The 19,459-nt window shown below is 39.2% G+C and overlaps 1 protein-coding gene across 10 annotated transcripts in view; it reads left to right on the top strand.

Moving 5' to 3' along the window:
- Positions 1 to 19,459, top strand: part of LOC115214044 — a 653,508-nt gene that overhangs the window by 549,873 nt on the left and 84,176 nt on the right. The window contains exon 1 of one of the 10 annotated variants that reach the window (XM_029783080.2): positions 5,183 to 5,969. The exons of the other annotated variants lie outside the window; for them this stretch is intronic. Coding sequence (XP_029638940.1) covers positions 5,927 to 5,969 — 43 coding nt within the window. The 5' untranslated portion in view covers positions 5,183 to 5,926. Of the gene's footprint in view, positions 1 to 5,182; positions 5,970 to 19,459 lie in introns of those variants that run through there. 10 annotated transcript variants of the gene reach the window in all.

Below are 19,459 nucleotides of genomic sequence, written 5' to 3'. Positions count from 1 at the left end.
TTGGGTGAGTAGGTGAGAGCAGTGAAGAAGATGGGAGGTGGCTGTAGTGATGATGATGATGATGATGATGATGACAGCGGTGGTGGTAACAGTTGTAATGACAGTGGTGGTGGTGGTGGTGGTTGCTGCTGTTGCTTCTGCTGCTGCTGATGGTAATGATGGTGGTGGTAGTGGTGGTGGTGGTGGTGAGGACGGCTGGTGTTTGAAAGATCATATAATGACCTGTTAGATAAATCTCCCACGCTCTCTACACTGTCTAATCGTAGCCGTGTAGTTTAGTTATTAACACCACCGTCACCATCATCATTAAAAGCATTACTTTCCGTCACCGCCACCACTACCTCCACCACCACCACCACCATCAAACCAACGAGAGGGTCTTTACTTAGCATGCTACACTTAGCATGCTAGAAATAGCAACCACATTCCCATACATGCAAACCAATTCTCTTAAGACATCAACATGTCAGAAAATACGGTCCTGGGTTCCCTATACATTTGAAAAAAGATACGTGATCGTCACGACTGGAATGTCAAGTTTGCGTAATCAGGTGTTAAGCAACATCAGTGGCACTGCAACCACCGCCATCACCATTACCACCATCACCATCACCAATTTTCTTCCATCAGTGTCCCACAGTCTTTTCACGAAACAGGGTGAGATTAGTTTCAAGTATCAAATTTGGTTTGGTTTCGTTCAGACAGACGAGGAAATAGGGTGATTGCAGCATCTAGAGACAGGCAGGCCGAGAACTGTAGAAGATGAGAAAGTAGTTTAGAATGAGCGTGAGTGAGAGTTAAGAATCCAAGGAAGACAGAGAAAGAGAGTGAGCGAGAGAGAGAGAGAGAGAGAGAGAGAGGGGGGGGGAAAGTGTGGGGTGAGGCAGGCAGGCAGTGTCGAATTGTGTGACTCGACCTTGCCGAACGGTAGCTTAAGCAAGAGTCTCCTTTTATATATCTGAGATACGGATTAACAAATATCTTATGAGTGGAATTTGGTAGACGGAAAATTTTGTGAAAGCCAGTCGTGCGCGCGCGTAGGTGTGTGTGTGTGTGTGTGTGTGTGTGCGTGCGTGCATGCACATCTTTTGTCGATATATATTGAAGACGCATTTAAAGAAAACCGAAATATAAACTGCTGCTTTTCGAACACGGTCTCAAGATATATTTGTTCTGCACCGAGTCATCCCTGCTCCTTTGAAATGCATTGAACGATAACGTCATTCAATACAGATTTACCCAACAATGTAATGTTTCCGTTGTAAATCTGCAACCAAGGACACCACTATTCACAAATAGCAATATAAATGAAACAATCTTGAAGGACGACTTACCCAGACCAGTGCAACTTTCCGCACATGATGTCCTCCTACTCAATTGACGAAACATGATTGCCTGGCCTCGTGGAGCTTAGGTGTTTATGCTCAATAAACAGTCACAATGCCCGGTCTGGGAATCGAAACCGCGTTCATACGACCACGAGTCTGCTGCCCTAACCACTAGGCCATTGCGCCTCCACGCTAACTGCTGTGGTTGATCCTGGCTGTTGATAGTTTGTTGTCTTTACATCCGCACAGCGTCTTGTAATATTCACCATTGACTTAATAAGTTCATCTTCCGAAACAGTTCACATCCACCATGCTGTATCTCATGATTTCAACATACTTTGCATCGAGTGGTTACATGCATGGTATTTAACCCATCTAGGGCGGCGAGCTGGCAGAATCGTTAGCACGCCGGGCGAAATGCTGAGCGGTATTTCGTCTGCCGTTACGTTCTGAGTTCAAATTCCGCCGAGGTCGATTTTGCCTTTCATCCTTCCGGAGTCAATAAATTAAGTACCAGTTACGCACTGGGGTCGATATAATCGACTTAATCCTTTTGTCTGTCCTTGTTCGCCGCCTCTGTGTTTAGCCCCTTGTGGGTAGTAAAGAAATAGGTATTTAACCCATCGCAATAGTAGCACCTGACAGGTGCTATTACTCCGGGTCAGAGTAGACCTGGGACCAATAGTGGATAAGAGGTGGTTACATTCTCCTCAAAACCATGGAACTCTCACTACTAGATGTAACTTAAGGTCATATTCAGGAATATAAATACATAAATACACTTACGTCAGAAATTAATTAGCACTTCTCAAATTTCTACATTAAATAGGTTAAATCAATTAACCTATGAGCTGTTCAAAACGTCTTACGCGATGAGAAAACTTAGTATGGTGTGATTTCGGTCCTTGCGAGGCGCTACCTATATCTATTAAACAAAGGAAGATTTGTCTGCATCCGCACTCCAAGTTGTTGCACTGCTATGTCAACATCATAAGGCTGTAGACTCTCAAACTGCTCTGCAAACAAAGTTACGTCATCGTTCTGCGCAACAGTGAACTCGCAACAAAGCAATAGTTCGAGATATGGCCACTAGGTGACAGCACATACCTTGAGTGAAGAGCAAATCAAGGGTGCTAATTAATTTCTGACGGTAGTGTATATAAATAACGGTAGTTGGAGGAAAAGAAGTGCCAGTACTCAGAGTCTGTGGTTGTCCTTTTCCTACTCTCCAGACTGGTCAATCTTCGCGGTTAAAACTTTTCGGGGTTTCCAGATAATTGTACTCTTAGGATGTACGAATCGAGCGAAGTGCTAAGTGCAGGGTCTACAAAGTTAAATAAAGTGACGGTGGTGTTAAGAAGACCATGTGTCAGGTGTTTTATGGGCAGGGAGTATATGCAGCTTGCTAGAGTGGTTGATGAGACGGTTCCACTTTTGCTTGCGGTTTATCTGTTCATTTACACATTAGCGTGCAGTCTAACCTTAACTGTAAACCCTAAATCTGAACCTAAACCCTAAACCTAATCTTAAACTCTAAATGCTATATGCTATAACCCTAACCTATTTCTTTATTACCCACAAGGGGCTAAACACAGAGGGGAAAAACAAGGACAGACATAGGTATTAAGTCGATTACATCGAACCCAGTGCGTAACTGGTACTTAATTTATCGACCCCGAAAGGATGAAAGGCAAAGTCGACCTCGGCGGAATTTGAACTCACAACGTAACGCAGACGAAATACTGCTAAGCATTTCGCCCGGCGTGCTAACGTTTCTGCCAGCTCGCCGCCTTTTTATGCTATAACCCTAACCCTAACCCTAACCCCAATCATCCTAAACCCTACCCTATCTTCAAACTTAACCCTAAACCCTAAACCCTAACCTAACCTTAACCCTAAACCCTAATCCATATCAGGTCATTTCACAGTGTAGACTACAGATACTGCAGTAGACCGCACACTGAAGAAGCACCGATGAGACAATGAGTGAGATTATTCAAAACCTATCTAGGAATCGTTATACAGTTAGGGGGGAAAAAATAAAACTATATAAATTAATGAGTTATTTCCCATAGCTTTTGGTGGGTATGGGAGACAACTCAAGACATATTTTGGTGTAACTCAGACCTTTTCAGTGAAGCATAGGTCTCCCGATATTTTCTGAACCACTGAGGAAATGTTGGAAATAGAGCTGTTTAATGATTACGGACGTAGTTTGAATTTAGTTGATAAGCAGAGGCTGGATTTAGAGCAACATTTGTTTTTATAAGATTAAGTAAATATACGAAAGCACATATACACGTACATATACGCATACAAACATTTTTATGCCAATACGTATGTACATAAATAGAAACATAAGTATCTACACGCACACACACACACACACACGCACACACACACACACACACACACACATAAGTACACCAATTCATACCTGCATCCGTACATCTAGAGGTAGGTTCCCTGCACAAACACATCCATGCCAGCGTACGTACATACTACCAATATGTAAAACAGATAAAGAGAGGAAAATAAGCAGAAAGAAGCGGGGGTGAGGGTCTGGAATGGATAGAGGGTAAGAGAGTGGGGGAAGATAGTAAGAGAGTGGGACGAAGGAAGTACGGCCAGATGGCTTGAGAGTGGATCAAGAGGACAAATTAGAGAGAAGGAGCGAGAAATGTAATGTAATGTAATGTAATGTAATGTAATGTATGTATGTATGTATGTATGTATGTATGTATGTATGTATGTATGCTTGTATGTGTTACGGGGTGGTAACACTAGCGTAGCTAGGGGGAGGGAGGGGCTTTTCGACCCGGGCGGCACTTTTGGGTCTGCTGTAGGCAATATGTGCTTTTCGTGGGATCAGTGGGGAAGGCCCGCACCGGGCGGTATACACTCTAGCTACGCTCGTGGGTGGCAGAGCTAAGCCAACAATGTGTATGATTACAGGTTATTACCAGATTCGAACCCGAAAGATAGCTATTGCACCAAGCATATATAAACTGGTAATAACCTTTGTGTGTGTGTGTGTGTGTGGAGAAATGGTCACGGTTGGAACAGCTTTCATTGTAGATCCGCCGGATCATGTTTGACATGGAGTTATATAATACCAACAATATCAGCAGCAACAACAACAACAAAAGCAGACATGCAGACGATGGTACCATGTACTTTGGTGGTAGAACAGATTTCGAAAGTATAGTTCTTTTGGTAGTGGAAATTAATAACAGACGTAGCGTAACGATGATAGGTGTGGCGGTAGTGGCGGTGGAGTTGGGGGTTGGAAATTGGTACATTTGGTAAAGATGATATTGGTTGGTTGTTGTGATAATGACTGGTATAGTGGTAGAGGATGTTGTTTCTGGTGGTGGTGATGGCGGCGGCGGCGGCGGTGATGGGGGATGTATATTGGTGTTAATAGGAGTGCTAGTTTTGAGTTGTGACCAAGTTGTGGTGGTGGTGGTTGTGGTGGTAATTGAAGATAATAGCAGAACTACTGGTGGTAGTTGTTGTTTGCGGTGGTGAGAATTAGAGCTGTGCTAGTTGCCAGTGATCATTGTTGCGGTAGCTGTGGTGAGATAGTAGTAGTAGTAGTTGTTGTTGTTGTTGGTTGCTGAAAGAGAAGAACGAGAAAGAGGTGGGAGTGAGTTTCACACCCGTCTCCCAACCGTACCGCCGTCACCATATATGACAAGCTAACAAGTGATCAACCGGGATGGTTGTACCACACTTAAAATCAGGCACTGTTACTTTATTACTGTGACGTTAGTTCTTGTGAATTTTCTGAGACAGGGGAGAAATAGACAAAGAGAGAGAGAGAGAGGAGAGAGAGAGAGAGAGAGGAAGGGCGAGAGAGAGAGAAAGAAAGAGAAAATAGCTACAACTTTCTGTTTTTTCGAGAGCTGCATTTATTTCTATCACTATCGCTGTAGAAGGGCCCCCACCCGCCATTTGAACAAGCACAAAACCTCTACTACCCTCTAAACAACCACTACCTATCCGGCACTCAACCATCAATGCTTGCTAAGCCCCCCACTCACACAGCGTCTCGTTTCTAAAAAGTTGGCAACAAAACTTTTCTTTCATTCATTATTAAAAGGAAGTGGACTTCGATCTAATTGGGCTGCCTTTTTTAAGGCGTTTTGTAGGGTGTAAAGGACAATTTTGAAACACCAACCCCCATTTCTTCACACAAATTTTCCACTGCCACTATTACTACGACGACTGCTATCATTCTGCCTGGGAATAGAAAGAAAGAAAAAAAAATATAGGAAAAGGAAAACGAGACGTTTAATCCAAACCAACTTACACACCCCTTATAGTCTTGTGAAGTTAGCTAGTCTCGTCTGCCAGCCTGCTAGACAGACAGACAGACAGGCAGACGGTGAGATCCCCTTCCCATAAACATCAAACCAGCTGGTTCTGTAGCAAAAGTATCGCTTATCTTTCCCCGCTGGACTTACTTTTACTCTGCCTTAAACCTGCACCTGTCTTGGAGTAACGTTTCACAAGATTTTTCAAGGATTTATTATTAATATTATTTTATTCAATTTCTATTTTTAAAAAAAAACAAACAACAAAAAAACGAAGAAATGACGTGTTGTTGTTGTTGCTGCGAATCGAAAAGCCCTGGAGGTCAGTATTTATCGCACCCATATATATATATATATTATGCACGCACTATTAGTAGTATTAGTGCAGGGTACTATAACTGTGTTTGTTGGGAGGTTTTATTTTTTCTAATTTTCACATCATACTGCAACAGATTCGTGTATCTGGTTTTATTGTATATATGTAAGCTTTTGTGTATGTGTGTATCAGATATTAAGATTATACATGTACGTTCATATTTAAATGTTTCTAAACAGTTATAATTACTATTTTATTTTTATTTTCATTTAGTTTCCAGGAGTTATGCTTATTTCATATATATATATATATACATACATACATACATAAAGTGCCAACTTTTTGTTGTTAAATATACACGTGACTTGTATTGATATGTGTGTTATAATGGTGAGAAATTCAATACAATGTATGTTGTATTGTTAGAATTGTCGTTTTGTTTTGTCTTTCGTGGCAAAATATGATTCTTACAAAAGTACAAGGCACATAAACACGGTAGGGGGTGAGGAGGAGATTTACATAACCTTTTAATCAGTGTAACTACTAAAATGACGAGTACACGTTCGATATATTTTGTGTAGTTTAAACAGGGGAGAAAAGGTAACGCCTGTGAGGTCCTTGCAGACTAATGTGGGAAAGGGCTCAGTGTCTTCCTTAAACTGAAGACTTGATCCGAATAGCTGCAACAGAATAGACTCCACTAAATTACACCCAAGGATGCTAAGGTATTAAACCAGATGAAGGATTCGGTCTATCACCCCAAAACAGGAAAGGCTGTCCAATCCCTCTAACTAATTTCTCTTTGGTTTTGTGTTTCCCAAATTTCAGACATAACTTATAGAGGTTAAAAATAAGATGGGTTAAGTGGACCGTGACGAAATTCGAACTCAGAACATTAATAGAATACAAGTAAATATTTTTTCGAAAAACCCGACCAAAATGTTTGTTCCACTACTTTTTCCGAGTTCAGTTCACACCACTGAGTCAATTAGGTCCCTTTCCACCTACGCATAGATCAATAACATAGGTACTTGTGAAGAACTGGGGTCGATGTAATCGACTTCTCTGACATAATGCATATTGCCGTGTACCTTTATCAGAAATCCTTTCTTTTTATTTATTTATTACAATATATGATAGCCATATCTTTACAGGACACTAGATTTAAACAAAATAATGTTATTTCTAACATTCAATATTCTCAGTTTGTATGTAACTTACGAAATCCAGACGTGAAGCCGCCCAAAAAAATAAATTGTTGCATTAAATATTCTGTTTGCAGTACTTTTTAGGAGTTGCTTTTAAGCTTGAATTACATGGCTAAATGAACCTCTCTCTTTCTCTCTCGCCCTCCCTTTTTGATAACTAGAAAATTAAACTCATTCTAAGGATTTCCTACAAAAACGGATAAATTAAATTCACACAACACACGCGTGAATGCTTTCTAAGCACCGAAAGGAATTTCAGAACTTAGCACCCGTTGTATAGAATGAAGATAAGAAAACAGTTTTGCACCATTCAGTTGAACGAAAGATAATCCGCTCCCTATTTCAGACTGTTCTATGTATGAAGACAATTGTTATGGCCCCAAAAATGTAACGAGCTATTTGCAGCCAATTTCAACTCGTAAACTCAAATAACAGGTAGTTCAAACCACATACACTTGTCAGCTTGCATTCTCGCACACCCCTACCTATCTATATATGCACTGACAATGATACACGCTTAAATCAGTGCTCCGCAACCAGTATTCCCCGGCACACTGGTGTGCCACGAGACGATACTGAATACAATTTTTTTTTTTGGCACTACTTAAATGCAGAGGTCCCGATGCATCTACGTAACGATATGAAAGAGACTTAGTTTTTAGGGTTAGTTTTAGGGCTAGGGTGTCATTACACGTCCACACAGCGTACATTGAAAATGTTTTGTACGTAACACCTGTATTTAAGTAGTACCGTTAAGATGCCTCTGTATTTAAGTATTACCATTTTTTCCCCCTATACTTTTAGCCATATTTTTAGTTCAGGTGCGCCGCCGACATTTGGAAAGAATGTGTGTGCCGCAATTGAAAAAAGGTTGCGGAACACTGGTTTAAAGGCACACATGAAGCACTGGCTTAAAGACACGCGTATACACATATCATCACGCACATACACAGAACATATATACCAGACATGATTGTATGGTTGAGAAGTTCTCACTGCTCGGTGCTTGAAAAAGGTCTTCTATAAGTTCGGGTTGACCAAAGCCTTGTTAGTAAAATTATGTTGACAGAAATTACAGAAGCCCGTCCAGACTACTTTTGTTCTTGGGACGTACACGGTGATTTCAATCCGTCGCCCATTTTACTGCCAACATCTGGTTCTTACTTTTTAGCGGAGCCCATTATATCCAAAGGTTTTGAGGTTGATCTCTCCTCTGAGGGTAAGTCCCAGCCATCATCCCACTTATCACGGAGACTCTGGAAAGTGTCATGAAGTTATCCATTCTTCCTCTTAGAGTATTAGATAAATTAACAGATAAGTTTTAATTAAATATATATATAACCTTTAAGTACTATTTACAACAAAATACCTTGGCTCTGTTGGTACTCGAACCATGCATCTGTTCCTTGCTGTGTGTATGTTAAGGAAATATGTCAGTGCATTGCTTTTCTTAATAAACTAAACCAATTACAAATCGACCCTCATGTCATCACTGTGGATTGATTTGATGTCAAGAACAGATATGTACCCCGCACATACGCACGCTCACTGTATACATACATTGTATATAAAGACATGTAAACAAACATAAGTATATACATTTTCCTACACTCTTATGTACACTTAGACACATACAAATATATATAAACACTCATTTGCTCGTATGTGTATAAGTGGGGTTACTTAGACGAGCAAGTTGTACACGCTAAGTAACAAACAATATCTATGTTTTGGTAACCTCATGTGTAAAAGCACACACTCTCTCTCTTTCTCTCTCTCTCTCTCTCTCTCTCTGTATAGTTGTTCCCTTTAATTTGTTTACATACACCACTGAGGAAGTCTCTGCTGTTCTTCGAAATTCTAGAAATAGAAGTCGCACCACTCCCTCAAATTACACTCTAACGTTTGGAAAAGGAAATGACTATTGTATAATGCAGAATTTGAAGGCGGGGTGGGCCCAATTTGAATGCTTTCCATCATCAACGACACTGATCGAACCCGGGGTTTTACAACAAATAAAGGAAACCCCGCGCGGTTGATTGACTTGCTAGAAATAACAGCTGAAATGAAATCAAGCTACACCCTATATTTAAGATCTCATGTTAACGCTTATATTTATGTATGTATATTTATCTTTTACTGGTTTTAGATGAGGGCAGTGACCATGCTGGGGCATTTTCCACCCCACCCCCCTCTTCACACACACACACACACACATTTAACGATATATTATGCCTTACAAGGCTTACTCAAGAGAATGCTTTATTCCAACTTCTTTATCTTGAATATTCCCAAACAACATCCTCAAGTATCGTATTTCTATTTTTTTGTTGGGTGGGTGAGAGTGAGTTTAAGAAAGGGGCCGTCTAATTGGCTCCAGATGCCTTGCAAAACAATTCCCAAATATAAATATCACCTTCCTTCTCATTATAAATAAATAAAACAAAAAGAAATGAGCTACATAATGGATGTCGAAAGGAAAGATTTGAATGAAATATAGATTGATGTAGGCTTGTAGTTGGAAGATGGCTTAGAAATTAACTTCACTGCCTCTAAAGCGTGAAGAGAGCCAAAAAGGCTTATATTTTCCTCTCTTAACAAATGTGTCAATGAAACATTGTCGGTCCAAGTCATTGTGTATGAAACAACATTGGAAATAAGCTTGGTTTTACCATACCAGCTTGACACATATCGTTTTTACAACGCTCTTATTTCGTCACAGCGGTAAGTTGTACTTCCCTCAACGATTAAATAGACTGGACCAAAGCAATGCTAGTAAAGATACGAACGTTTACATAGAAAAATCCTTCCAGTCATATGTCGTACTTTCGTCGCTGTGGCAATGTTGTCGGTAAAGATAGGAACTTACAAGCTCAAACATCCTCGCCCTCTCTCTCGGGACAGCCAATTGCAACTTCTTGCCTATACAAAGAATCACTTATCCTTTCTACTATAGACACAAGGCCTGGATTTTTAGGGGGAAGGGATAGTCAGTTACATTGACCCCAGTACTCGACTGGTACTATCATCGACGCCGAAAAGATGAAAAGCAAAGTCGAAGGAATTTGAGCTCAGAACATGAAGACAGAAGAAATACCGCTAAGCTCTTTGCCCGGCGTGTTAATGAGCTCGTCACTTTCACAAAGAATAGATAATATCCATAAAGTGGTGGCGGGAACACACTCTGCCACACACACACGACGAGCTTTTTTCTCAGTTTCCGTCTACTAAACCCACTAACATGGCTTTGGCCGACTCAAGTTTATAGTAGAAGACATTTGCCCAAGATGCCACGCAGTGGGACTGAACTCAGTTCCATGTGGTTGGGAAGCAAACTTATTACCAGACAGCCACGCCTGCAACTTCCTACCACTCAGCCAGCTTGTAAAGCATTGATCTATAGCAACTCTGTGGCTATAACCCTTGAATATGTATATAGATTTAGCAATTTGGGTTGTAATTTCAAACTCCTAATATTGTTTATGAACAAATGATTTTTTAAATTTTATTTATTAGTATTTTTTTGTTTTTCTTCCTCAAAAAAAATGTCCTGTTCTCTATTTGTTTTATACTAAACTTTATGGTCCCTGGCCGTGCTGTTTCATATTATAACAGAGAAAACTGGAAATAAAAAGTTTGTTTATATATATATATATATATATATATATATTACATGGGATTCTTTTGAAAGCCGTGTGGTATGTCATGCTACTTTCCCCAGAAAATCACAGGCTTCTACTATAACACCCCACACAGCTGATTTTCTTTCACATTCTAATTCTTCCACACTAACAAGTCAGTCACATCGACTTCAGCTTCGTATTCGGTTGTTTTCATTAGATAAATAAAAAGAACTTACGAATCTACTCTATATTTAATGTGATATCACGAAATTCTTCCTTTTCCTCTACTTAATTCTGCAAATATAAAAGAGGATATGTGTGTGTAGGTGTCATATGTCTGGGTGTGTGTGGTGTCAATATGTGTGTCTATACATATAGACACAATTATAGTCTTTAACAATTCATAATAATGACTTTTATACCTCTCAATTCTACCTCAGTTCATCTAATTGTATTTATATATATCGTTACTTTTTATAAAGAAGCCTTTATTTTTTTTTATATTCAATGTGCATTTTCTCTTTTCTTTTCCCCTATTTATACCACGTGTAGTGTCTTCTCTTTGAAACCTATTTCTATTATATATATACACACACGTGTGTGCGTCTATGCGTGTGTCTATATATATATATATATATATATATATATAATATATATATATATGTGTGTGTGTGTATACATACAAATTGGTAAATGCAGCTGCTGAGATGCCACCGATAATGTCTTCCATAAGCACACGTTCTCAGAACTAGGGAAATGCAATGGTGTGCTTTACACACGTTTTCCGGTGACATGAAATCAAAGAGGTGAAATTCAATTTTAAGCCGAAATTCAGTCGTGAATTAAGTCGTTTTATTCTGATCTCTTTCGGCGGGATCAATGAAAAGTATTCCAGTCGTTTTGTCAAAGGTAATACATACATATACCTTTTTACTATAATGCAAGTTGTCGTACTTGTATAATCGTTAGCACCCTAGACAAAATACTTAGGACATGAAGCTGGAAGAAATGGCGCTAAGTTCAAATTCCGCCGAAGTCGATTTTGCTTTTCCCCCTTTCGGGTCGATGAAATTAAATACTCATTGAGCGCTGGGGTTGATGTAATTGACTTAACCCTGTTCTAAAATTGCTGGATTTTTGTCAAAATTAAAAGAATTATAGTGAAGGCCGCCGAGTATGTAACAAATGCCCATCGCTTACTGTGATTGCTTGGCAACACTGTGACACTATCGCTGGTAAAACCAATTGTCCTAAATATCTTTCATACAGTTTTGAAGCATAAGACATTGGTTTTAGACTTAGGAAGTAACGTCCCCTAGATAGCAGAAAATGTGGATCTTTTCAATCTCAGTCGTTGTGACTGAGATTGAAAAGTTCTAAAAATGTCATGGAAGCTCTATAACGGACGCTGAATGTTTAGACAGGTCGTAATTATTCTTAGAAACGATATAAACTGAATTGCATATGAGATTGTATCATTAGTGAGCAGAAATAGGACATGATGCGCCAAAGTCCAAAACAAATTTGTTATATAAGACCCCTTCATCTTTGATAAGTCTCTTATAAAATTGATGTTGGTTGCATTAAATCACGCAAATAACTAAACGGAGATAGAAACTGCATAAATCAGCTTCTATTTGCGGGGCGGGGGATTGCAAAACATAGGGTCAAGGCGTTTGTAAAATGCTTTTCAGTGGAAGGGAATGCTGAGAACCACTAATTTAAGGTATCTACTGATTCAGCTAGAAGGGATGCCAGCTTTTGCCACGAATAACTTCTCGACACAAAGCAAATACTTACTCTCTCACTCATCTGCGCTCAAAAAAAGGCAACTAAACAAGTCTTTAACGAGTTAAACCTGTGAAAGGTTGAAAAGTGGTGGACAAATTGCCATGTTTAATAAAATTAAGATGATTTTAAATTTATTTTAAAACTTATCCAACACTATGATGAAGAAAAAGGAATTGTACGGATGAGCGGATAAGAACTCTATTTTGTCTAATAGAAGGAAGGCGGCAAGCTGGCAGAACCATGAGGACATCGGGCAAAATGCTTAGTGGCACTTCCCCCATCTTTATGCACTGAGTTCAAATTCCGCCGAGGTCGACTTTCCCTTTTAACCTTCTAAGTCGATAAAATAAATACCAGTTGAGCAATGGGGTCGATGCAATCGGCTTACCCCTACCCCGAACTTACTGGCCTTGTGCCGAAATTGGAAACCATTAATAAAGAGAGGGGTACAAAAAGTTTTGACTGATAATTGTGTAGGGTATGAGGCTTGGTAATATGTCTATTTGAATACAATTGAGTTAAACAACTCTAGTGATCCTAACAATAAAAGACACAGTATCTGACTTGGAACCGAAAAACTGTACTTTAGTGCCAAAATATCGTTGTGTGTATGCTTGCGTAGACAGATAAACAGAGGCAGTGTTTAATCTTTTATATACCTCTATTTCTCTATTCTTGCTCTTGGGAATTTCATATGATGCACATTTCTTCACATTTCGTCAGCCTGTGAAACTTCGATATCAGCTGTGAAATGATATCAGCTGAATACTAAAAATATTAAGTATTTTTCCTTCCGTTTACGAAACGAATTATATATAAGCATATATATATTATAGTAATTATATAATTTATGCAATTAACTAGCTGTTTAGCTTCCTTTTAACTAATTATTAAATGGCAAACATGGTCCTATATCACGAGGGACTGAGTAATCTACATCTCAGATTAATCTTCTCGTCATACTATTTCCTTTTTACCAGAAAGAATTCTCAAACCATGAGACATTATACTGATACTTGGTTTTTCGTTTCTGTCACATTATTATTGGCAGAATCGTTAGAACAAAATGCATTGCAGTATTTATTTCGGTTCCGAGTTCAAATTCCTACCGAGTTGAACTTTGTCATATCTTTCCTCTCACTACAATCTGTAAATAAAGTACCAGTGAAGTCCTGGAGTCGATGGTACCGACCTTAAATTAGCCGAAAAATTGAACTGGCAGAATCGTTAGCGCGTCGGACAAAAATGCTTAGTGCCATATCTTCCGGATCTTTACGTTCTGAGTTCAATTTCCGCAGAAGTCAACTTTGCATTTCTTTCCTACGACGTCGATGAATTGTTGTACTCGGGTCGATGTCATGACAAGCCTCCACCCCACAAATATTTCAAGCCATATGTCTATAGTAGAAATAATAATAATAATTATTATCATTATTATTATTATAGTAGTAGTAGTAGTAGTAAGAAGCTGATAGATTGGGTTGGCTGGTAAACGAAGTACCTTGCGGTATTTAGTTCAAATCGTATCGAGACTGTATTTGCTTTTCTTCCTCACTTGATAAAATTAAGTACAACTTAAGCACTGGGGTCAGTGTAATCGACTTATCTCGACCTTAAAAAAACGTGTGTGGTTTGGTGCCTAAATTATCACTGTTATTATTAATACGTTTTAAATTTTATCTTTTTATCTGGTTGAGTTCTTGTTTTTTTAGAACGATAACTACACTTCCTGTTTCCATCAAAATCAATAAAAGTAACATATGGACGTGTCATCCTCATAGTCATTATCATTGCCATCGTCTTCATCATTGTCAGTATCCTCGCCAACATCGTTGCCCTTCATCATTATTATCCTGTTTATCATGCGATGTTTATCGAAGTATTGAATATTTCAATGTTTGTACTATACCATTACATTTATATCTATTATTGAGTAAACTGACGAAGGGGAATCTCTACGTGATCTCTCGACCTTCTAGTAATATCAACCAGATCTCTCTCTCTCTATCTCTCTCTATCTCTCTCAAATTACGCCCTAACGTCTTCAAAAATAAAAGGAAAGGGCACATGTATTATAGTCCTAAATACATGTCTTTAAAACAAAGGATGCTGGGTTTCCGCCCTTGCTCATAGGCCTGTTCGATCCAGCTGCCCTGGGGCTGTACTACAACAGCAAATTGATTTATTAATGTTTATTCAAGAGACATACACTTTAGAATATGAGTGGTGTTGGCAATGGGGCGAGTTCTGAGCTGGACTTCCGCTGAGGTCGACTTTGCCTTTCATCTTTTCAGGATCGATAAAATAAGTACCAATGGAGCACTGGAGTTGATATATTCGACTTATCTCCTCCCCCATATTGCTGGCCTTGTGTCAAAATTTCAAACCAGTGTGAGTGGTGTTGGCTGAGTTTAGATTTTCTTTGTCAGTCAAACAATATGGTATAGAGAGTAGGGAAAATTACCTTTGGGCGCTCTCTGCATGGAACCGAAAGTATTAATATTGGTGCTAACATACGTAATGTAAAGAACCAGTAAATCGTAACTTTTAGTTACGATTTACTGGTTCATTACATTACATCCATGGTGCGAAAGAATCATTATTTTGCTTGTCTATTCTGGCCAAGAAAAGCTAAGTGGGGCAACTCTGAAATTTTAATTAAAATTTAAAAATAGAGTATGAGCAATGCACTAGGAAGTGATATATCGTTTAAATTATGCAAATCGTATAAACGGATTCGGAGCCTAATTTATACTTGTAGGGAGTGGGAAACAGAGTGGAAATTTTGATGTTCAAGTATTATGTTATATATTAATAGGCGTGGCTGAGTGGTTTACTTCCTAATCATGTTTCCGGGTTCAGTCCCACTGTATGGCATCTTAGGCAAGTATCTCCTAGTATGGACCTAAGCTGCTCGAAATCTTGTGAGTGGAACTGGTGGACAAAAACTGAAAGGAATCCGTTGTGTATATGTGCGTGTGTCTCACAACCGCCTGACGTTTGTAGGGGACACACTAGAAAAGAGAACAATAAAATATCATACTTTAAATTTTGTACTGGGGTCGATACGTTCGACTAAAACCCTTTTAGGCATTACCCCCAGAATGGTCCGTTGTCCAGTGACTGAAACAACTAATTGGTCAATATAATGGGAATTATAATGTATTACAATATCTTTATAATGTTGAGAATGTGTTTTCTTTTAAATATTCTAAGTAAACAACCAACCTAAATAAATTTGGGATCCCATTGTGTTATGAAATTTTCATCGTTAAACTGTATTCTAGAGTCGGTCATGTCTTGCGTACCTGTATGCTCCGGATAGTGTTCAGATTGCTACATGTACACGGGCTTTCTCGTGTTTCAAGACAATGCTTGCCGAACCAAACGCATCACGCTACATTTAACGTCGTGTGATTACAAATAATCTCACAATGCAGTGGTTGACACGTTTGTTTCACCAAATAAGTCGTTTAATTATTAGCTCATCCACTTTGTGTGTGTGTAAGGAAGGGGAACATATAAAAATTGCTTCATTTCTTTTTTACGTAAATAAAAAAACAAAAAACTTTTTGGTGATTTATTGCTGATCAATGAGGTGCTGTCAAACGATCGACACTATCTTTGAAGCAATTATAATCATCGTCGTTATCATGGAAGGAAAGAGAAAGTATTTGCAAAGTTCATAACACGTTCACTGGTCATCGATTTTGTGAGTTCCATCATTTTCCCCATTTCTTTTCTCTCTCTCTCTCTCTCTCTCTCTCTCTCTCTCTCTCTCTCCATACACACACACACACACACACTAAGTAACGTGTAGCCTGTATTTCTTTTTCCTAACAGGCCTATATTTAGGAGGATCTTGGGCAAAGCTGACTTGACCTAAATGACATGACATGGTTATATGGTTTAGTCATCACAGAATGACGGGAGAGAGGCACTGCCAACGACTATTGCAGGGCCTTCCCAGATATGTTTGATGTACAGATTAAAACCAGCGGTTCTCAACCATTTTTTGCTTTTTGATTCCTATTTTATTCAAATGGACCCTCGTATATATTCGATGTTTAAAAATCTTATTTTTATAACTAAATAATAATTAGGAACTGTGTAAAAAAAATCAAAATATTTTGTGTAGTGTACAAGAATAACTAATTTCTGACACAAATTTTAACAGCAAAATCTTATATGTAACCCCAAGAGTCATATGGACCCCGGTTGAAAATCACAGGCCTAGAACATTTGAAGTCAATTACTACAGGGAAAAACCTATGCGATTCCAGCGGGTTAACCCTGCCGTGCAGAGAGAAATGTTGACAGTGATTAGTGAGAGGGTTACGGAAGGGGAGACCGTATAGGGATGAGAGGAGAAGGAGGGATGTCGGGTAGCTTGGGTGGATATTAGCGTGCAACTAATGCTCAGGAATATAGACCGATAGAGTAGCAGTAGAAAAGCCAGGAGATGGGAGATTACGTCTGTGGGCTAGAGGTTGTAGTGCAGTGGTTCCCCTGGGGGCAGTGGAAAGATCCAGGGGTGGATGGGGCGTTAAAGAAAAGTGGGGTGATAATGGGGTGACCAAAAGTAGGTGATGGATGTAAAAACAACAAAATAATGGGTTAATTAGGTTAAGTTTTATTTGTGAAATCTAGCCTTAATTTGTTGGAGGTTTTTTTACGAAATCTAAGTTATCCGTATGTAGAGAACTGGTACTGTCTCAGATTTGTGAACAGTATTATCTTGTGGATTTCACTTGACTTTTATAAAGGTTCAACAACTTTTGGGGGTGATATATCGAAGAACAAGATCTCCTTCAGGTTATCTTACTGATGTAAAAACTGCATCGGTAAGATAATCTTTTACGCGTATGAAGGCGTGTGGCCCTATGGTTAGGAAGTTGGTCTCGTTATCATAAGATTGTACGTTCAAGTTTTGACTTGGTGCATTGTGTCTTTGAGCAAAGAACTTTAGTTCACGTTGCTCTAATCTTCTTAGCGGAAATTGAGTACCAGCCTATTTACTGGCTTAGTTCTCTATTCCTATCAGCTGTCGCACCCATCAATGTTCCGTTGTGCCAACAATGAGAAGATATTAGGTCTACGCCTGCTCGCGACTACACAGGCAAGCTAAAACAAGTGAACGTGTGGTCCTTGCTACTAAACCATACTCGCTTGCGAGTAACAGCTATACATGTATGCCAAGATAACCCAAAAGATACGTCCGGCAACACAGCTATCTCGCAGTGAAATAAACTACATTAAAAAGTCTTTGTTCACTGATGTTTTCCCGAGAGAATGCTGTTCAACTGCTTTTGAAATAGCCTGAACTGTATATAATCCGCGCGGTTATGAAACTGTGTTTTGAGTTAACAATTTTCCCATAGCTATTCTCAGGAAAATATCAAATGGCCCTTAACAGAAATAACATTGTGGGCAGCATTTTTCATCAAGTGTCTTAGAAAACTATTAAAATTCCGTATGTCTTTAAAATTCGTTGTACCGTGACAACTGAAAATAGAAGAAAATACTGGATTTTAATCAAGTCATAGCGGTGAGAGGGTGCAAAAGGGAGAACATTATTTTAATAGGCTTATGAAATTAACCCGCACTGTGGACCCCACCACTTCCCACAGATATGAAGACGAAAATGGAAGTGTATACTGTGGATGCGCAGATTAAACAAACTCGTTCATACAAACACCGCATAGTTACACACACACGTGTGTGTGTGTGTTGTATGCTTGGGTCCTCAACCTCTGATGGAGTTGTAGAGATGCCCTATTTACCCATGTACATACACAAATGTGTGGGTGTGAACTAAACTTACCGCCCAAGAAAAGAACATACTAGATGATGGACTCCTGGATGCACCGTTTCTGGGGGAAAGGTATAGGATAGTCACGGTTGGTTAAATGCCTTTGATCATATGTAGTCTCAATCAAAGCTGACCTAAGACTAAACAATTTGGTGCAATTTGGTACTTTTTAAGACTAAACAATTTGTTACCTCGACCCAATTAAAAAATTGGATTATATCCCCGAACTAAAATTGTCTAAACCTCAATAGAACAAATCCAAAAATTGGAAATTTAATAAATATCAAAAGTGAAAAGATTAAACATCTTATTGAATCTGATAATGATTTTATTAAAAAGGCAGCGAGCTGGCAGAAACGTTAGCACGCCGGGCGAAATGCGTAGCGGTATTTCGTCTGCCGTTACGTTCTGAGTTCAAATTCCGCCGAGGTCGACTTTGCCTTTCATCCTTTCGGGGTCGATAAATTAAGTACCAGTTACGTACTGGGGTCGATGTAATCGACTTAATCCGTTTGTCTGTCCTTGTTTGTCCTCCCTGTATTTAGCCCCTTGTGGGTAGTAAAGAAATAGGTATTTCGTCTGCCGCTACGTTTTTGATTTCAGATTCCGCCGAGGTCGACTTTGCCTTTCATCCTTTCGAGGTCGATAAATTAAGTACCAGTTGCGTACTGGTGTCGATCTAATCATAAGTCTGTCACGAGCCCAAAGGCCAACAGGTAGGTCAGAGCTTATCGTGACTAGTTTGAAATATATATTGCAGTATAATTTTCATTTTATGTCACTAGACATGTTAAGAGCATGAGTAATAGTAGTAGTAGTAGTAGTATTTCCGAACGGATGTCAATTTCCACCATCTACTGGTGGTACTAATTTCTAGCTGAGTGGACGGAAACAGCGTGAAATGAAGTACTTTGCTAAAGGATGCAACGCACTGCCCCGTCGGAGAATCGAACCTTCGACATACCGATCGCGAACCCAACAGCTAGGCCACGCGCCTTCATATAGATAAGACCAGACGTAAAATGATTATCTATTTATCTTTCATATCTGTCTGTCTATCAA

The sequence above is a fragment of the Octopus sinensis genome, linkage group LG7, assembly GCF_006345805.1.
Source record: "Octopus sinensis linkage group LG7, ASM634580v1, whole genome shotgun sequence".
Classification (NCBI taxonomy): domain Eukaryota; kingdom Metazoa; phylum Mollusca; class Cephalopoda; order Octopoda; family Octopodidae; genus Octopus; species Octopus sinensis.
The sequence above is the reverse complement of the archived record's forward strand: the minus strand, read 5'-3'. Positions and strand labels throughout refer to the sequence as shown.